Source organism: Lactuca sativa, chromosome 3 (assembly GCF_002870075.4).
Source record: "Lactuca sativa cultivar Salinas chromosome 3, Lsat_Salinas_v11, whole genome shotgun sequence".
Taxonomy (NCBI): domain Eukaryota; kingdom Viridiplantae; phylum Streptophyta; class Magnoliopsida; order Asterales; family Asteraceae; genus Lactuca; species Lactuca sativa.
The window spans coordinates 265,102,213-265,121,921 of NC_056625.2; the positions used below are offsets into that span (position 1 = coordinate 265,102,213).

The window sequence follows — 19,709 nt, forward strand, 5'->3', positions numbered from 1 at the left end:
AGCTTGTTTGAGAAACCAACAAACAAGAGGTTAATTGAAACACCCACTTGATTAACCAATTAATAATCTTATTTAATCCAAATAATTGAACTAGGGAATTAATTAGTTTAAACAATTGGCCACTACTTGAATTCATTAATTGTCGAAGGGTTAGTATTAGTGAACATGAAACTAACCACTAGAGTTGGTAACCAATAACAATTAATTTATCACATTATTATACAAATAGCCATATGAGTGAATTGGTTGGACCTAAACAGAAACTCTTTATCAAATTTGGTGAATTTTTACTTGTTTTAGTTTTTAGTTAAATCACTTGTTAGGTAGTTTGTTTAAGTTTCTAGTCTTGTAAAACTAGAGAAAAACCTTTACTTTTATTATTTGCTTAGTTAAAATTTTTTATTAGTTTAATTTCCGTTCCCTGAGTTCGACACTCTACTTATTCAACTATACCACTAAAAGACAGGTTCACTGTCTTTGTGTGCTAAATCTATAAATTAAAAGTAGGATTAAAACCAGTGCAATTTACACACATCAAGTTCTTGGCGCCGTTGCCGGGGAACGGTTCAATAATTAAATCTAATTCCTAATTTTATCGATCCTTTGTATGAGTTTTCTTGCACAAAGTTAATTTTTTTTAGTCATTCAGTAAGTAGGTTAGGTTTTAGAATTTATTAGTTTTTTTTAGAATTTTTACCTTTAGTTTTAAATTTTTTTATAAAAGAAGCTACTCACCGAGTGCACCCGCACCTACTCGGCGAGTAGCCTGATGTTTTGGTATTTATTTTTCGTTTACTTAAGTTGCATTTTTTTGTTCTTTTTACGTGTTTTTCTTGTTTTATTGAAGGACTTTAATGACCAGAGGATCCAACACTCCGCTGGTGCCCCCGCTTGAAGACCCGGAATCCGCGTTGAGAAAGAACAAAGGCAAAGACATGGAAAGCTCAAATACGCCTAAGAAGTCGCCTATATCTAACTTGAAGACTGTTTTTTGGGAAGAAGAAGACCAGCAAATCAGGAGCATCCAACGCATCTTTAGCAAGCGAAGACCCGATCAAAGAAGACACCGAGTACGAAAGCGAGGAGGAAGAAGAACCTACATACGGGCACAACTACGATTCCGGCGACGATTTAGCTCTTACCATGGCTAACATTGATGAAATCCCCATGGGGGAATGGAAGAAGAGGATCCGCGATGACACTGGCCCGATACTTGTGCAACCCGCAATTCCCGCAACTGCTACTTTTGAGCTCAAGGGTCACATCCTTGCTTAACTTAAGGAGATTCCCTTCACCGGTAAAGGCCACGAAGATGCTTACAAACACTTGGATGAAGTCAATGATGTGGCTGATTACTTTAATGTTCCAAATGTGCCTCGGGAAACTCAGCTACTTCGCATGCTTCCGGTTACTTTGAAGGATGCTACAAAGGATTGGCTCAAGTCGCTACCCCCCGGGTCGATCACTACATGGGCCCAAATGAAAGAAGAATTCATTGATCAATTCTGCCCGCCATCCAAGATATCCAAGCTAAAGAAAGCCATTGCTAACTTTGAACAACAAGCTGGAGAGGCACTATATGAAGCTTGGGAGAGGTACAAGAGCTTGCTAAGGAATTGCCCACATCATTACCACAATAGTCAACAAGAAGTCTCCATCTTTTATGATGGAGTAAATGTTACTACAAGGCAATTACTTGACTCACAAGGTCCACTCACGAAGAAGGCACCTCCAGTGATAAAGCAATTGATTGAAGAATTCTCTAAGCATTCTAGAGAATACCTTAATCCAAGAAATGATGTGACTAGGGGGCCGCCTATGCAGCTTCCGAAGACTTGTCAGCGGTCATGGCTATGCTAAAAACCATGGATAGGAGGATGGATAAAATGGATCAAACGATACATGCTATTCGGGTGGGTTGTGAGAATTGCAATGGACCTCATCTTACTAGAGACTGCGACTTGGATGAAAATGGCAACAAAAGGCGCAAGTTTTCTATTCAAGTGGGGACTGATATGATGAAGATTGGCGTAAACCAAAGAAGGAGTGGCTCCCTTATGACGAGTACAAGAAGGCTAAGGAGGAGAAGTACAAGAAAAAGGGAAGAGGTTTTTACCAAAAGGAGGAGCCTGCACAAGAAAGAAAACCAAGTTCGGAAGAGATGCTTACCAAATTTGTAGGTGATTTAGAAAAGAGACACAATGATAATGATGCTGCAATCCAAGAAACAAAAACCATGCTTAGAAATCAACAAACATCTATCCACAACATTGAAACGCAGCTTGGGCAGCTTGCTCAACAAATCAATCAAAGATCACCCGACGAACTCCCTAGTAAAACCGAAAACAACCCACGAGGCACGCACATAAACATAGTCACAACAAGAAGTGGGAAGATAATTACTCCTCTGGCCCCCATTCAGAATGAAGCACCCAAAGACTTGCAAAAGGAGGATACATAAAACAAAATCAAAATAAAATTCTGCATGACACAGACTCTACTCGCCGAGTCCATAATATGGACTCGACGAGTCCACTGCCAGATTTGAAAGAACAAGTTCCTGAAAAGCCCTTTCAGCCTGTAATGCCATATCCAGCCCGAGTTAAGAAAGAAAAGCAGGAAGAGGAGTACCAGAAGTTTCTCGACCACATAAAATCTCTTCAAATCAACATACCCTTCATTGAAGTCGTCGCTCAAATGCCAAAATATGCAAAGTTCCTCAAAGAGCTTCTAACTAATAGAAGGAAGATGGAGGAGGTGAAAGAAGTAGTTCTTAATGAAAAATGCTCAGCTGCCATGTTAAACAAATTACCAAAGAAGAAAGGTGACCCGGGAAGCTTGATTTTGCCTTGCTAATTTGGCAACTTGGCCACTATCCATGCTTTGGCTGATTCGGGAGCAAGTGTGAACCTCATGCCCTATTCATTCTTCAAGAAATTGGTTCTCCCGGAACCAAGGCCAATCCGCATGGCAATTCACTTAGCAAACAAGACAGTCACATTTCCAAGAGGAATATGTGAAGATTTATTGGTGAAGGTGCACCAGTTTTTATTTCCAGCAGATTTTATAATTCTAGACATGGAAGCGGATCCTCAAGTCCCGATCATCCTTGGAAGACCTTTCCTTAACACGGCAAGTGCTATAGTGGACATGAGAGAATCAAAGCTTACTTTACGGGTAGGAGAAGATTCAGTGACTTTCGGGGTTGATCAAGCTATGAAGCATGGAAGGAATAGTGATGACATGGCATTCTCGATTGACATGCTTGATGAATTGATGGAGGAGTGTGATAATGAATATTGCAACTAGTCCACTATCTTTGATGAAGAATTTGATGCTGAAAAAGACTTATTGGGGATCAAGAGGCTGCTGGAAGAAGCTGAGTATGAAGAAATAAAAAAGCAATCTTACAGAGCTACTCGACGAGTAGGGTCGATCTACTCGTCGAGTCCTTGTGAAGAAAGGATGGAATTCATAAATTCAACAACTAACTCGCCAAGTCCTTCATCTGTACTCGGTGAGTACAACATGCAAAACCAAAAAACCGAGCTCAAAACGTTACCAGACCACTTGGAGTATGCTTTCCTTGAAGATGGCCATCAAAAGCCAGTTATAATAGCCTCTGGCCTCTTCGAACCTGAAAAAGAAGAAATAGTTCAAGTATTGAAGAAGCGAAAGCGAGCCATATCATGGAGCATTACCGACATCAAGGGAATAAGTCCCTCTTATTGTTCACACAAGATTAATCTGGAAGAAGGAACAAAGCCGGTTGTACAGCACCAAAGAAGATTAAACCCAAACATGCAAGAAGTGGTCAAGAAGGAAGTAGTCAAGCTCTTAGATGAGGGGATCATTTACTCTATTTCCGACAGTCCGTGGGTGAGTCCGGTCCAAGTGGTGCCCAAGAAAGGATGAATGACGGTCATAACCAACGAAAAGAATGAGCTTATTTTGACACGAACGGTAACCGGTTGGAGAGTGTGCATCGATTATCGAAAGCTAAACGATGCCACTCGTAAAGACCATTTTCCCTTACCTTTTATTGATCAAATGCTAGAACGATTATCGGCCATAGTTTTTATTGTTTCTTGGACGGCTTTTAAGGTTATTTCCAAATACCCATAGACCCCATGGACCAAGAAAAGACCACTTTTACTTGCTCAAATGGGACTTTTGCTTATCGTCGCATGCCCTTTGGGTTATGCAATGCACCCGCGACATTTCAACAGTGCATGACAACCATATTTCACGACATGGTGGAAAAATTCATGGAAGTCTTTATGGATGATTTTTCTGTTTTTGGATCTTCCTAACGTGATTGTCTCACTAACCTTGATTTGAAGCTTGCTTGGTGTGAAAAGACCGACTTAGTTCTTAATTGGGAGAAATGTCACTTTATGGTAAAGGAGGGTATAGTTCTACGCCACAAGGTTTCCAAATCGGGAATTGAAGTGGATCGGGCAAAGATTGACACCATTACCAAATTACCTCCACCAACTAATGTGAAGGGTATTAGAAGTTTTCTTGGACACGCGGGTTTTTACCGGCGTTTTATAAAAGATTTTTCCAAAATAACTAGACCTCTAACACAATTGCTTCTAAAAGATGCACCATTCAATTTTACTAAAGAGTGTTTAGAGGCGTTTGAATTCTTGAAAGAAAAATTGACTAATGCCCTGATCATTATTGCCCCGAATTTGGATTTACCATTTGAAATAATGTGTGATGCTAGTGAATTTGCTTTAGGAGCTGTCCTTGGTTCGCAGACATAGCTAATTACTTAGCTAGCAAGTACATCCCAAAAGATCTTACCCGCCAACAAAAGAAGAAATTGTTTTCAAAAATAAAATATTACTTTTGGGATGAGCCTTACCTTTTCCGATGTTGCACGGACGGAATCATACGAAGATGTGTGTCTGGGAATGAAAGCCGACAAATCTTGGAGCAATGTCATAGCGGGCTCACCGGTGGACATCATGGAGCACACTACACTGCTAAGAAGATCTTTGACATTGGGTTTTATTAGCCCACAATTTTTAAAGATGCAGCCCAATTTGTCAAAGAATGTGATGCATGCCAAAGAGCAGGAAACATTTCATCCCGTAATGAAATGCCACAACAAAGTATTCAAGTGTGTCAAGTTTTTGATGTTTGGGGGATCGATTTCATGGGACCATTTCCCATGTCAAAAGGCAACAAATACATATTGGTGGCGGTGGATTATGTATCTAAATGGGCGGAGGCACAAGCATTACCAACTAATGATGCTTATGTGGTGGTACGATTTTTGAAGAAGCTATTTTCAAGATTTGGAGTCCCAAAAGCTCTTATAAGTGACTGAGGCACTCATTTTGCCAATGATCAACTAAAAAAGGTGTTGAGGAAATATGGAGTAGCTCATAAATTCTCTACATCTTACCATCCACAAACTAGTGGGCAAACCGAAGTGACCAATAGAGCCTTGAAGAGAAGCTTGGAGAGATAGTTGGGGAGCAATCGGAAAGAGTGGTCGGACAAGCTAGATGATGCACTTTGGGCCTTCCGAATAGCTTTCAAAACACCTATTGGTACTACACCATATAGGCTTGTTTATGGAAAGCAATGTCATTTACCGGTGGAAATCGAGGATAAAGCTTTTTGGGCTTTAAAAATGTGCAACTTCAACATAGCGGAGCTCAAGAACAACCGGTTGATGCAAATGAATGCTCTTGAGGAACTAAGAAATGATGCTTATACTAGTTCTTTAATGTATAAAGAGAAAACCAAAAGTTTGCATGGCAAGAGGATCAAGGGTAATAAAGACTTTCATGAAGGGCAAAAGGTGTTGCTTTTTAATTCAAGACTAAAACTTTTTTCGGGCAAACTCAAGTCAAGATGGGATGGTCCTTTTCTAGTGAAGAAGGTGTTTCCACATGGTGCTATAGAGTTATTATCAAAAGATGGTACCCCTTTCAAGGTTAATGGACATAGAGTGAAAAGGTACGAAGAAGGGATCCCTAGGAATGAAGACGTAGAAGAAGGCTTGCTGCTGGAGGGAATGGCAGAAACGTAGCATGGAAAGAGTCCAGCTAATGACTCCTTAAAAAGAAGCGCTTCCCGGAGGCAACCCGCGTTTAGAGTTTGCATTTCTTTTCCCTTTAATTTCTTTTTAATTTCTTAGGTTTTTTTTATTTTATTCTTCTTCTGAAAATATGTTCAAAATGATTGCTTGAGGGCAAGCAATGCTCAGAGTCTGGGGTGGTGGTTTAAAAAATAAAAAAAAAATAAGTTTTTTTTTCTGCAAGCCTTACTCGCCGAGTTTACACGCATACTCGGCGAGTACATCTTCAAAAACCCAGAAAATCGCGAAAACATGGATCTACTCAGCGAGTAGCACTTTTCTACTCGGCGAGTAGAAATTTTACACGGGTTATTTACAATTTGTAAATAAGGGTTTTACACTCATTCTAAACATTACCCTCATACTCGCTGTGCATATCTCCTCTCAAGCCATTTCTTCAATTTTTGTTGAACCTCCATCTTTCAAGCATAAAGGTATGATCTTTACTCCCAATACTTGTTAAAGGTTAAAGCTTTATTGATTCTTAGTCCTTATTTTGCCAAAACTCGAATTTGGGGGGTTTTCTCCAATTCTAGGGTTTTGATTTTACTATGAATTAGGAGGCTTTAGTCGAAATTTCTTTTGGATTAGTGTTTTATGGACTTAGTACAACAAACCCATATGCAAAGTTAGATGTTTTAACTGACCTATACTGGTCCGATAACAATCTGGTCCCGATGTTCTTCCTACTCGCCGAGTAGTTATTGAAATCGACGAGTAGGGGCCTTGACATACCTGCTTTGTTTAATTTTAATTGTTAGGTGTTGTTTGTTTGTGCTTTCTTAATGTTATTTTGCGGGAACCAAGTCCAGAAGAGGCCAAACTTCATGAGGAAGAAGCCAAGGAGACATCCCGTGGCTTTCTTTTCGCCAAATAACTTCTAAATCCTCACAGGCCCGTGCTAAAAACAGATTGGAAGCTCTAAAGCAGAAGGAGATCCACCTTCCCAATGCAATAAACTGGGATTGGTTGTGGAAGATTGGGCTGGAGGAAGAACTGACACCTTACTTGATGAAATCTTGCAATGTGGGGGATTCTACCATCATTTGTGATGGGTGGCTATGATTGTTCAAGATCCAAGAACCGGTTTTTGCGGAGTTGTGTTGGGAATTCTTCGATACCATCTAATTTGTAACACCGTGAATTTCAAAATATTTTTTCGCATAATATAAAAACATATTCATTTGATTTTCATAAAAACATCAATGTTTGAAACTCCAATCCATGACATATAAAGAATCCCAAGATCACATAACATAAAAATCCCATGTGTGTGTACTGATCAAGCCGGCGCCTTCCCACGGTCATCACTAGTACCTGAAACAAATAACACCAACACTGTAAGCACAAAGCTTAGTGAGCTCCCCAAAATACCACACATAACACATATTAGCCACTCGAGGCTATAACTCTGTGGGTCCGTGGACCCTACTCTGTGAACCCTCTGGTTCTAACTCTGTGAACCTTCCGGTTCCAACTCTATAAACATGCACAACATAAATCACATAGAAATAATGCATTACAACACATAACATACATATAGCATACAATTACTCTGTCACATAACTCTGATTACCTACTCAAGGTAAAGTATAGTGAGAAGACTCACCTCGCGTATCTCGATAACTCGCAAATCCCGGAAATCACTCGCGCTCGATCCCCCGAGCTATAATCCTCCTATAACACAATATATCTCTAATTAACACTTTCACAACTAAGGTTGACTACCCCTATCAAGTCAACACTGGTCAACTCTGGTCAACGGTCAACTTTAACCGGACTCGGCGAGTGCACTAGAGCGACTCGTCGAGTCTATACGTGTTCACTCACTCCCTAGGATCCTCTCTTGACACGTTGAGTACTTCCCTGACTCTACGAGTTCTACCTGGCATGAATCGTGGGGCCATCACGACTCAACTCGCCGAGTCTCAAGAACAACTCGGCGAGTTCCAGTTTGACTCAGTCCACCCCTCAACCCTCTCTGACTCTCCCTGACTCACTGAGTCAACCCCTTAACTCAGCAAGACCACTCGCTGAGTGGTTAAGGACAATCTTCATGCTACTCGCTGAGTCTGTTCTTCGGACTCGGCGAGTCTATGCAATGCATAAACTCAAACTCACTCCTGAGGTCAGATCCGTTCCAATAACTCATAGATCCAGTCCTTCCAAGCACATATATCACGTAAAGTTACAATCTTGGTGCTCATGCAAAGGTCCAAAGGCCCTATTTGATGATATGGTCTCTAGAATGCTATTCTAAGCTCATGGCCTCCATTAACACTCATAAAGCTTGGGGGAAAAGAGTCTATGGACCTCTTTGGGTCCAGATCTAAAGCACCAACACAAGAAGACGCCAATTACTCCATGGATCTTTCCACAAAGAAACCCTAACTCTAAGATTTACACCAAGGACTGAGAAAGGAACTAATGGTTACCTCAAATGAATTTTTTGAGCTCAAGAATCACTGGATGAGCACCTCCTTTGGTCTCCTCTTGCCTTGATCCTCTTCTATATGCAAAAACACCCACAAATAGTCAAGGATCTTCCTCTTCTCTCTCACAAAACGCTCAAAGACTCTTTAGGGTTCTCTCTGGGGTTGGTGGCCACAAATGACAACCATAAGCTCCTTTAAATAGGTCTCTTACCCTGGAAATTAGGGTTTCATTAAATAGCGTGGACTCGCCGAGTCCACTTTTTGCACTCGCCGAGTCCGGACGCGAACCCGTGCCCAAACCGAGATCATACTCGGCGAGTTTGAGCTCCAACTCGCTGAGTCTCCTCACAAATCGCCAAAAATTATAAGAATAACTAATACCTAGGAATTCGGGCTGTTACATAATTTCAGGGTGGTAGTGAGTATTATAATTCCAATGCTATTTCATTTTCACTCGGTGGGGAGCTGCGACAATGCAGCATGGCGGAGCTTGCATTGAGGATTGGCATATACGATCAAAGTGCCATGTTAAATGAAGATTTTGAAACCTTCTTGGAGCAGTGCCATAAGGACCTCCCTGAAGAGGTTGTTGCTTCCACCTGGTGGAAAACTATTTCCAACCGGGTATACATTCCATCTTCCGCACAGGAAGGTCACATCCGCTCACCAGTTCATCGTCTTATTCACCGCCTCATTGCTAGCATAATCAACATGCAGAAGGACGATGACAAGGTCTCGGCACTTGATATCTTCTACCTGTGGAGTATCATTACTCCCGATGTCGTTTGCAACCTTCCTTACTGCTTGGCTAAATATCTCGCAGACGGGCAGTCAAAGAAAAGGTGACCTCCACAATCAATGGAGGAATGTTCGTTACTAGGCTCGCAAGATCATACAGGATCTTGGATTTACAAGAGGCGAGGGCATTAACCGTCATTTCTCCCCCTCCTTTCAACACTACTTTATATCGGAGGGCACGAATTGTGGAAAAATTTGGGGATTCTTATGCCATTCCGCATGAGGACGAGGCAGTTATCCCCGAGGAGCTAGGGCGGCAGGTGAGGCAAAGGAGCGAGAGAGCCCGAGAACACCCACCGGTTATTCCGGTGGAGGATGAGAATGACGGGTGGAACCAAGTTGAATACCGAAGATACTTGGATGATATTGGGAGAGGTGTCAATTAAAATAATCAATCATTTGAGTATCTCTTCCAACAAATGAATATCACCCCGAGACCCGGGCCCGGTTATCCCTATATCATGAATTGGGATGAATGGATGTGTAGGAACAATGAAGAAGGAGGTAGTGGTGCTGGTGGAGCGAACATGGATGAGGAAGATTGAAGATTGGTTGTTTTGTGTTTTTATATGTTTTTATTGTGTTTGGTTTTGGATTATTGTTGAACTTGGATGATTGTGTTTTTAGGACTTTTATTTGGTTGCTTTCACCCGTGGTTGCATTTTTTTCAGGTTTGAAGGTTAGGATGCATTTAGAAGTCTTAAGGGTCAAGGTTCAAGTGATGAATGCTTTAATTGAGAGTGCGAAGTTTTTCCATTAAGGTTGAGTTCGTTAGAGTTGGGAGTGATAGAGTGTGTTATTACTGAAGTAATTAGAAGAAGAGTCACTGAATTACCCCAATTCAGCACCTAAGTCAAGAAGTAAACGAGCAGGAATTTCTTTCTCAACTCAGTGCCTACTCGCCGAATGCACATAGCCTACTTGGCGAGTACATGGGTAATTACACGACATTACCGCAAGTTGACGACATACTCGCGGAGTACACGATATACTCGCCGAGTCCATCAACATTTTTTCGAATCCCATAGTTGTTTTGGGTATATTTATTGTAGTCTTATCCATCTTTGTTCGTAAAGATTCATTACTGGAGGTTTCTAGGAGCGTTGTCCTACATATTTGAGTCGTTTGCAAGTCTACCACACGCGACGTGGCACCCAAGACATGGATAAGCTGTTCCCATGTCTAAAGTCATTCAAAGTTGGAGCTTAATTGAAGAAAATCACCTTCGCGACTGCTACCCCAGGGGAGTTTGTTCCAATTCTCTCTATATTTCATGTTTTTTTTAATGCATAACATGCAATGGGGAAATTGCATGAATTAAGTGTGGGGTAGGGGTTGGTTAAATCTTAGCAAATTTAGAATCCTAATAGCATAATTTAGGTCTATTTTTAAAAATTTTCACTTTTGCATGCCAAAAATGTTACTCAGGATTTAATTTAGAAAAATTTGGTAAAAAGTAATTAGAATTCCATATTAGAATTGTGTTGATGATTGCATGAAAACCCAAATGTTTAGTTGAGCCTATATACGTTCTAATGCTTTTGTGGCTTCCCTATTCTAGTGAAATCATGGGACAAAAACACGACCTCGCTTAGTTTGAAGGATGCAACATGTTTAGCATCGTGTACCAGAAATGTATCCAGGAAAATTATTATCGCTAACCAATAAAGGTTGAAGTGGAGCGTCCCTGCTTAAGCATGTAGGGTCTTAAGTGAAAAATAAAAAAAAAGTGAGTTACATGTAAAAAAAGAGAGAGAATTACAAGAAAAGTTTGAAGAATTTTTGGAGCATCAAAGTTAAAGTATGAAGTTAAAAGATCGAGAATTCTGAAGAAATTCAAAAAGTTGAAGATACCAAATATCAAACAACAAGGTGGTGAATTCTAAGAAATCAAAGATCAAATTATCAAGGAAGTGAAGAATTCAAAAGAGCTCCATAGTGGTATCATAAATTGTAATTTTCTAGATTATGTATGCTTGGGTTGCTCAACCAAAAATACCTTGAGGTTAAGAGGTTTTCTGAGGATGGATTCGGAGGGATGCATAAAATGAGCATTGTTCGGAAAAGTGGGCGAATGTTTATGAGTATTGTGAGTATTTGGAGTATGGGGGTTAATAGGAAAATTTTAGACACAAATGCATGCGTTGCGGTCTTGGCATAATGACTGGGTTCTATTGGAGTTTTCCTATGTGATTCTAATGTGCTAAAATTTAGTTTTGCTTGGGGGCAAGCAAAAGTCAAGTGTGGGGTATTTTGATATTTGCATAATTAACCATATGTTTAGCATATATTTTAATTCATTTTTGGCTAATTATGTGCATAATGTGGACAAAGGTACTTAATAATGCTTAAATTGTGTTTTCAGTCCAAAAGACATGCTTGGAAGCAAAGAGGAATAAGGAGAAGCAATTAGAGACCAAAGAATGAAGAAAAAGGAAAAACCCACACCTACCCATGTCAAGTCATTCTGGGGTGCTGACCTACCCGTCGGTCCTAACAACCGACCCTCAGGGAGTATTCCACCCTTACTGCTACTATCACATATATCATAACATATGCATACTATAAGACATATATGGGGTGTCTGACCTACCCTTCGGTCCTAACAACCGAACTCTACTACTATCACATATAACATATCATGCCAACATATAACATATAAGCAAATATTATTAGACATATCTGGGGTGTCTGACCTACCCTTCGGTCCTAACAACCGAACTCTACTACTATCACATATTACATATAATGCCAGCATATAACATATCAGGTAGTAGCAAACCTAGATGTTATCACAAAGACAAACATCTAATCATACAACTCCTACTGGTGGGTCGGCATTGTGGCTGTAGACCCACCGCTACTAGAAGGTAACTCACCTCGTAGTAGCTGCTGATCTGCACGGGAATCCTCTAACTGCTGTCGTTGCTGCTCTGAAAATCCTCCGGCTATAATCCCCAAAAAACACTTAGTCAGAACTGATATCTACTCTTAGGGTAAAATGACCATTTTACCCCTGACCAAGTCAAAGTCAAGGTCAAAGTCAAAGTCAACTTCCAGTTGACCTGAATCACCGAGTTCGCTTACCAACTCACCCAGTCCAGATCCTTTCATTTGTCCTTATACTCACCTCTACTCGTCGAGTTACGCGATGACTCAACGAGTTTTCCTTCCAAATGAACATCGACTAAATCTTCATCTGACTTGCCGAGCTATATGAACAACTCATCGAGTTTATCTTCAACTGATACACAGGTCCCGTCCTTGACTCATCGAGTTGTAGGAACAACTCGTCGAGTTCATCTTCATTCTTAAGAAGATTGCCTTGGACTCGCCGATTCTGCTCATGCACTCGCCGAGTCCTATGAACTTTCATAACAATGGCTTAGTCCAGAACGTTGGGTCACTCCCCGGGACTCCCTAGAACCTTTCCACACTCAACTGGGTCCTTTCGACCCACAACTGATATGGGACTAAAACCCTTGGACTCGTCGAGTCCAAAAATGGACTCGTCGAGTGGATCACATCCACTCAATAAATCTTCGATTTCAGACATACAACCCTTGATCAAAAGGTAGATCTAAGCTTTTACAATCGATCTAGCACGTAAAGTTACAAACTTTACGTGCATGCATGGGACTATGAGCTCAAAAGGTCCTTAAACAAGCTCTAACAATGCTTGGGTCCAACCTTGAGAGCAAGAGCCACTCCTTTCTGCCTTGCAACCCCTCTAAGGACTTAGATATGAAACACCAACTCCTAACCATTCTTGCAATTATGGTTGGTGACCAAGATGGCTTAGAAAAGCCCTAAAACTCCACAAAATGGGATCTATCAAAAGAATAAACAAGGTATAGACTTTATACCTTCTGAAGACTGCAAATGATGCTCAAAATCGGATCCCTCTAGCTTTCTCTTGATACTTCAAGCTCTTCCTTACTTCCTTGGGTCACAAAAGTACCAAAATCACTCCAGATGCTTTAGATTGCTTCAACAACGGCTAGGGTTTGCAACGGGGGTCGTCTAAGAGCAAATAGCACGAAGGGGGCCAAGTTAAGGTGTTTAAATAGGGTGCAAACCCTTGGGTTAGGGTTTTTGTCCAGATACATCCTACTCACCGAGTCCTGGACCCGACTCGCCGAGTCCACAACTTAAACCCGCACCTCATGACACTCCTACTCGGCGAGTTGGACCCTCAACTCGCCGAGTCCAAGGTCAAAATTGCAAAAATATAAATAAGAGAATACGTACCAAGGACCAGGTACTACAAATCTCCCTCACTTATTCTAGACTTCATCCTCGAAGTCTGCTGCTCGATCCTAAAACAGCTCGGGGTAATGCTCCATCATCTTGTCCGCCGGCTCCCATGTCCACTCCGACCCCTTCCGGTGCTGCCATTGCACCTTCACGAGTTCCACTCTTTTGTTCCTAAAATCCTTCGACTCCCAGTCGAGGATTGCCACCGGTCGGTCAATATAGTTCAAGCTGTCATCAACCTGAATGTCCTCCAAGGGTACCACTGCTGAAGCATCCACCAGGCACTTTCGCAACTGAGAAATATGGAAAGTGTTGTGTATCTGACTGAGTTCGGCTGGTAAATCCAACCTATATGCCACCTTGCCTACCCGGGCTATAACCCTGAACGACTCAATGTACCTGGGGCCCAACTTGCCCCGCTTCCTGAATCGGATGATGCCTTTCCATGGCGAAACCTTCAGGAGAACCATATCCCCGACCTGGAACTCCAGGTCTGATCAGCGCTTATCGGCATAGCTTTTTTGCCGACTCTGAGCAGTCTGAAGCCTGCTCTGGACCTGTTGAATCTTCTCTGTCGTCTTGAGCACTACCTCAGTGCTCCCCATTACCCTCTGGCCAACCTCGCCCCAACATATCGGGGTCCTAAACTTCCTCCCATAAAGCATCTCAAAGGGAGGACGATCAATGCTCGTGTGATAACTATTGTTATAGGAGAACTCTGCCAATGGAAGGTAGGTATCCCAACTACCTCCGAAGTCCAATACGCATGCTCACATCATATCCTCCAGGTCCTGGATGGTTCGCTCGCTCTGACCATCCGTCTGCGGGTGAAAGGCGGTGCTAAAATGCAGACGAGTACCCGACTCATCATGAAACTTCCTCCAAAACCTGGAAGTGAATCGCACATCCCTATTTGAAATCACAGAAACTGGCACACCGTGCCATGCCACCACCTCCCGGATATAGATGTCGGCCAACTTCTCAGCCGAGATGCTCTCCTGAGTCGGGATAAAATGGGCGCTCTTGGTCAGTCAATCGACGATGACCCAGATCGAATCCACTCCCCACGCGGTCCTGGGAAGCTTGGTGATAAAATCCATCGTGATGTCTTCCCATTTCCACAACGGAATATCCAACAGCTGCATCTTGACGTGAGGTCTTTGATGCTCAGCCTTGACCTTCCTACAGGTCAAGCACCTCTCCACGAACCATGCCATGTACCGCTTAATGTAGGGCCACCAGTAATCCGAACGAAGATCCCTATACATCTTTGTCGCCCTGGGATGAATGGAGAACCGAGATTTGTGCGCCTCTTCCATCAGAACCTGGCGCACAACCCCGTGGTATGGCACCCACACCCTGCGGTGTAGTGTCAGTATTCCTCGGTTGTCATAGTCGAAGGAGGAAACTTGCCCAACGATCCGCTCTCTCTTTCGATGTTCCTCCTTCATGGCCTCCTGCCGGGCCTCCCGAATCCGCTCCAACAGCGGAGTCGCCACTGTCATCCTCAGGCAGACATCTCTGATCGGTGCTGCCTTGCGGCTAAGCACATTGGCCACCACATTGGCCTTCCCCGGGTGGTAAAGGATCTCGCAATCGTAATCCTTTACCACGTCCATCCACCGACGCTGCCTCATGTTTAGATTCGGCTGGTCCATGAGGTACCTCAAACTCTTCTGGTCTGTGTAGATGGTACAGCGAACCCCATAGAGGTAATGACGCCAAATCTTAAGGGCGAATACAACAGCCCCCAGCTCCAAATCATGCGTTGGGTAATTTGCCTAGTGAGGCTTCAGCTGACTCGACGCGTAGGCGATGACATGCCCTCTCTGCATCAATATGGCGCCCAAACCTGAGATGGACGCATCACAGTACACAACAAAATCCTCCATGCCCTCTGGCAGGGTTAACATTGTCGCCTCCCACAATCTCTGTCTCAGGGTCTCGAACGCAACCTGCTGCTCAGGCCCCCAACAAAAGACAACGGCCTTCCTTGTTAGCCTGGTCAGGGGTACGACTATCTTGGAGAAATCCTGAATGAATCTCCGATAGTAGCCGGCTAATCCTAGGAAACTCCGAATCTCAGATGGAGACTTCGGAACCGCCCATCTCATCACGGCCTCCACTTTGGCCGGGTCCACTGAAATCCCGTTCTGGTTGACGAGATGCCCAAGGAACTACACCTTGCGCAACCAGAACTCACACTTGGAGAACTTAGCATACAAGTTCTCCCTCCTCAAAGTCTCCAGAACCTCTCGCAGATGCTCCTCGTGCTCTTCCTGTGTCTTGGAGTAAACCAAGATATCATCAATAAACACTATCATAGACCGATCTAGCATCGGTCTACACACGCGGTTCATGAGGTCCATGAACACGGCATGAGCATTGGTGAGCCCGAAGGGCATCACCACAAACTCGTAGTGGCTATAGTGCGTCCGAAACGCGGTCTTCTGCACATCCTCCTTTCTGACCCTCATCTGATGATCTCCTGAACGCAGATCAATGTTGGAGAACCAAGATGCTCCCTGTAGCTGGTCAAAAAGGTAATCAATCATCGGGAGTGGGTAACAGTTCTTCACCGTTACCTTGTTCAGCTCCCGGTAATTTATACATATCTGATGTGACCTGTCCTTCTTCCTCACAAATAGAATCGGGGCTCTCCATGGAGAACTACTCGGTCTAATGAATCCCTTGTGTAACAGCTCCTATAGCGGTGTAGACAACACCTGCATCTCAGGAGGAGCCAACCGATATGGTTCCTTGGCTATCGGAGCCGCACCAGGGACTAGGTCGATCCTGAACTCCACCTGCCTTTCCAGAGGTATCCCTGGCAAGTCCTCGGGGAATACATTCGTAAACTCTTGCACCATGGGCACATCGCCCACTATCGCCTTACTCGCCTCCTGGGTGTCCATGACATAGGCGACTTATCCTACGTAACCCTGCTGAAGGTAACATCTAGCCCTCGCTGCTGAACATACCGCTGGCCCTTGCTGTGACCTCTCGCCCTGAACTACCAACTCTCCCCCACTTGGGGTCCTAATCCGAACCAACTGTTGCGCGCAATCTATCACTGCCCTATTAGGGATCAACCAATCCATTCCTATAATCACCTTGTTCGCCCTCAACAGAATGGGAACCAGGTCTACCAGGTAACGCTCCTCGAACAGCCTCAAAACACAATCCTGATAGACCTCTGATGCTCGCACCGACCAGTCGTCCGCAATCTTGACCTCTAGAGGACAATCCAACATGCCCGAAGACTCGGGAAATTTATTTCTAAGCGTAAGATAGACAAATGATCGGGTAGCCCCCAAATCAAATAGGACCTGAACTGGGATATCGTTCACATGGAAGGATCCTAAACAGAGCACATACATAACATATCAAAATCACCACAGCGTATCATAAAAGCATAAAGATAAGAAATCATACCCGTCACCACATCGAGTGTAGCGCGTGCCTCCTCGGTAGTCAACTGGAATGCCCTGCTCCTTACCACTGGAGCCTCTGTCTTGCCCTGTTGGCCATCAGTGATCCGTAGGGTCGTTGGAGTTAGCGCCTTCACTGGCACTGATACTGCTGTGAACTGGGGGCAACTGGCCTTTTTGTGGCCCCTCTAGTTGCAGTGGAAACATAGCAACTCAGACGTCTGAACAACCCGTGTAGGGGCTGTACAATCCCTACTAAAGTGCCTCGTCTTGCCGCACTTATAGCAGCCCGACGATCCCAATCTACATGCCCCCTCATGTGGCTTGCCGCATTTCCTGCAGCGGCCCAGTCCTTTCTGGCCTTTCGGCCTACCATCCGATCCCTTGGGCTTCTTCCCTGAAGCCCCAATCGTCTGACCCTCCTCCATCTTCCCCTTCCGGACATGGTCCAGATCGATCTACCTCTCCCTTACCCTGGGAATCATGGAATCCAGGGTAGGGCAAGCTGAAAAACTAACATGCTCCCGAATGTCGGCTCGCAGCATGTCATGATAGCGGGTCCTCCTCATATCCTCATCCCCCGCATAATGGGGCACCTGCAATGCCGTCTCCCGGAACTTGGCGGTGATCTCCGCCACAGTCTCTGTAGTCTGCCTCATGTCAAAAAACTCCCTGGCCAGCTGCTGAAGCTCTACAGCTGGCGTGAACTCTGCTCGGAACCGGGTCACAAAATCTGACCATGACATAGCCTCAACAGCCGAGGCTCCCAGAGAGTCACCAACTGACTCCCACCAATCCCTAGCCCGTTCCCTCAAACACCCTGCTGCAAATCGCACATTCGACCCCTCGGGGCAGAAGTTGGTCAGCTGTGCGGACTCAATGTCTGCAATCCATCATCTGGCAGCAATGGGGTCCTTCGCCCCGCGGAAATCTGGTGCACCACTTCCCTTGAAGTCCTTAAAGGACAGTGTGCGGGATCCTGACTGGCCAGTCGCCATATCACTCCTGAACGCCCTGAGGTGATCCTCCATCAGCTCAACTATCCCTTCCTTGATCGACCCGAAGATGATGGGGTTCGACTCAAGGTTGCCTCTAGTGATCTCAGACGCGATGAACTCGTGTAGCCTCTCATCCACTAGTTCAGAGCCTGAACCTGAACCCAATCCCTCTCTTGAACTGCCAACTACCTGCCTCTGTCGTAGTACCACCATTCTGCAAAACATAATACCGACCGTTAGTGATACTGATACATCTAGAGGGATCACACTTACTACAAGTTCCCCGGTCTCGCCTCAGCCTTCCTCGATTTAGGTATGGATCCTCTGCTTTCAGTAGTACAGGCCTATACTACCTTCCACATCTATCCGTACCTTCCTCAAGGACTGCCTTGACTCCACCAAGTCCCCTTTCATCACTGCTGATTTCTCTGCTATTCCCATTCTAGGCTTACCCTAGGGAAAATATCTAACTCCACCCAAACTGGTCCTCAGCTGCTGAAGGCCTCCTTGTAATGCCAATTAGCCATCACCTGAATACCATCACATGTGATGAGGCTCAGATAATCCTTCGAGTAACAGACTCGTCCCTACAACGGTTAGACTCAGAAAAGAGCTGCACAATAGGGCCAAGTCCCGCACTGTGAGATTATTCAACCCTGATCATATGTGACATGACATATTCACCTAATCGCTAACTCGCATCACTCAGAGTCCCACAAAGCACAAAGAAAGCGACATTCGGACGCAGGAAAAATTACTCAAGCAAATCTGTTCTCATAGTGAGAAGCTGAACTAGCATATAATGCTGAGTTCATACTACCAGGCATAACCTAAACAGACTATCCTACTACTGTCTAATCCATACTAGCATGCAATTTTCATAAGCTGAAGCACATAAAGCGGGAACATAAGGCATCATTCCTAGATCCTTAGTCCTATTCTAGCATTCTGTTCTACTGAAACTAATAAGCACAAGATAATTGGTATGGGTACTATAGGGAATACTTACTTGAGCTCGGCCGGTTGCGCACATCACACACTTGTTCCTTCTTAAAACTCTTTTATCTTAAATTTTAAAAAGTCATTTTCCTTGTAAAAATATTTTAATCCCTTGGTTTGAGTCCAAACACCCCCAAAGGTGTTTCCAAATCCCTCAAACCAGGGCTCTGATACCAACTTGTAACGACCCAATTTTCACGTCCAAAAAATTCATTTTTGATTAAGCGATTTACAAAACATTTGTAACAAAATATCATCCGATCATATCAATTAATAAAAACAAGTCTCGTATCTCAAAACCGAATCGTAAAAACATAATAATGTCAGAGTACAAATCCCAGAATAACTCATAGTGCGGAAAACAAAGAGTATGTGTATGATGTGCCGCTATCGCGCTAGCTCCTTCCCCTTCGCTAAAGAGGTACCTGAAACCAAAACTGTAAACTGTAAGCACGAAGCTTAGTGAGTTCTCCTATCGTACCACATAAGACACAATCACATAGCATACATACTGCCAGGCAATTCTGGGGTGTCCGACCTACCCGGTACGGCCATTCTGGGGTGCCGACCAACCCATGCGTCCATTCTGGGTGCCGTACTACCCATGCGGCCATTCTGGGGTGCTGTCCTACCCATGTCAAGCCATTCTGGGGTGCTAACCTACCCGTTGGTCCTAACAACCGACCCTCGG

General features: G+C 43.8%; 1 protein-coding gene and 1 non-coding gene across 2 annotated transcripts; one reads left to right on the top strand and one right to left on the bottom strand.

Annotated features, from left to right (window-relative positions):
* Window positions 1-1,527: 1,527 nt before the first annotated feature.
* LOC111919157 (small nucleolar RNA R71) lies at window positions 1,528-1,634 on the bottom strand. Its single transcript, XR_002859415.1, has one exon. It is a non-coding gene; the product is annotated as a small nucleolar RNA R71 (small nucleolar RNA).
* Window positions 1,635-5,650: 4,016 nt separating this feature from the next.
* Window positions 5,651-6,052, top strand: LOC111919128 (uncharacterized). The gene has a single exon (XM_023914742.1). The coding sequence runs from the start codon at window positions 5,651-5,653 to the stop codon at window positions 6,050-6,052; it is 402 nt and encodes a 133-aa protein (XP_023770510.1).
* The last annotated feature ends 13,657 nt before the right edge of the window (window positions 6,053-19,709 follow it).

What these genes read in the sequence shown, in the direction of transcription:
- LOC111919128 (XM_023914742.1), top strand. Translation starts at nt 5,651, where the DNA reads ATGTGCAACTTCAACATAGCGGAGCTCAAGAACAACCGGTTGATGCAA.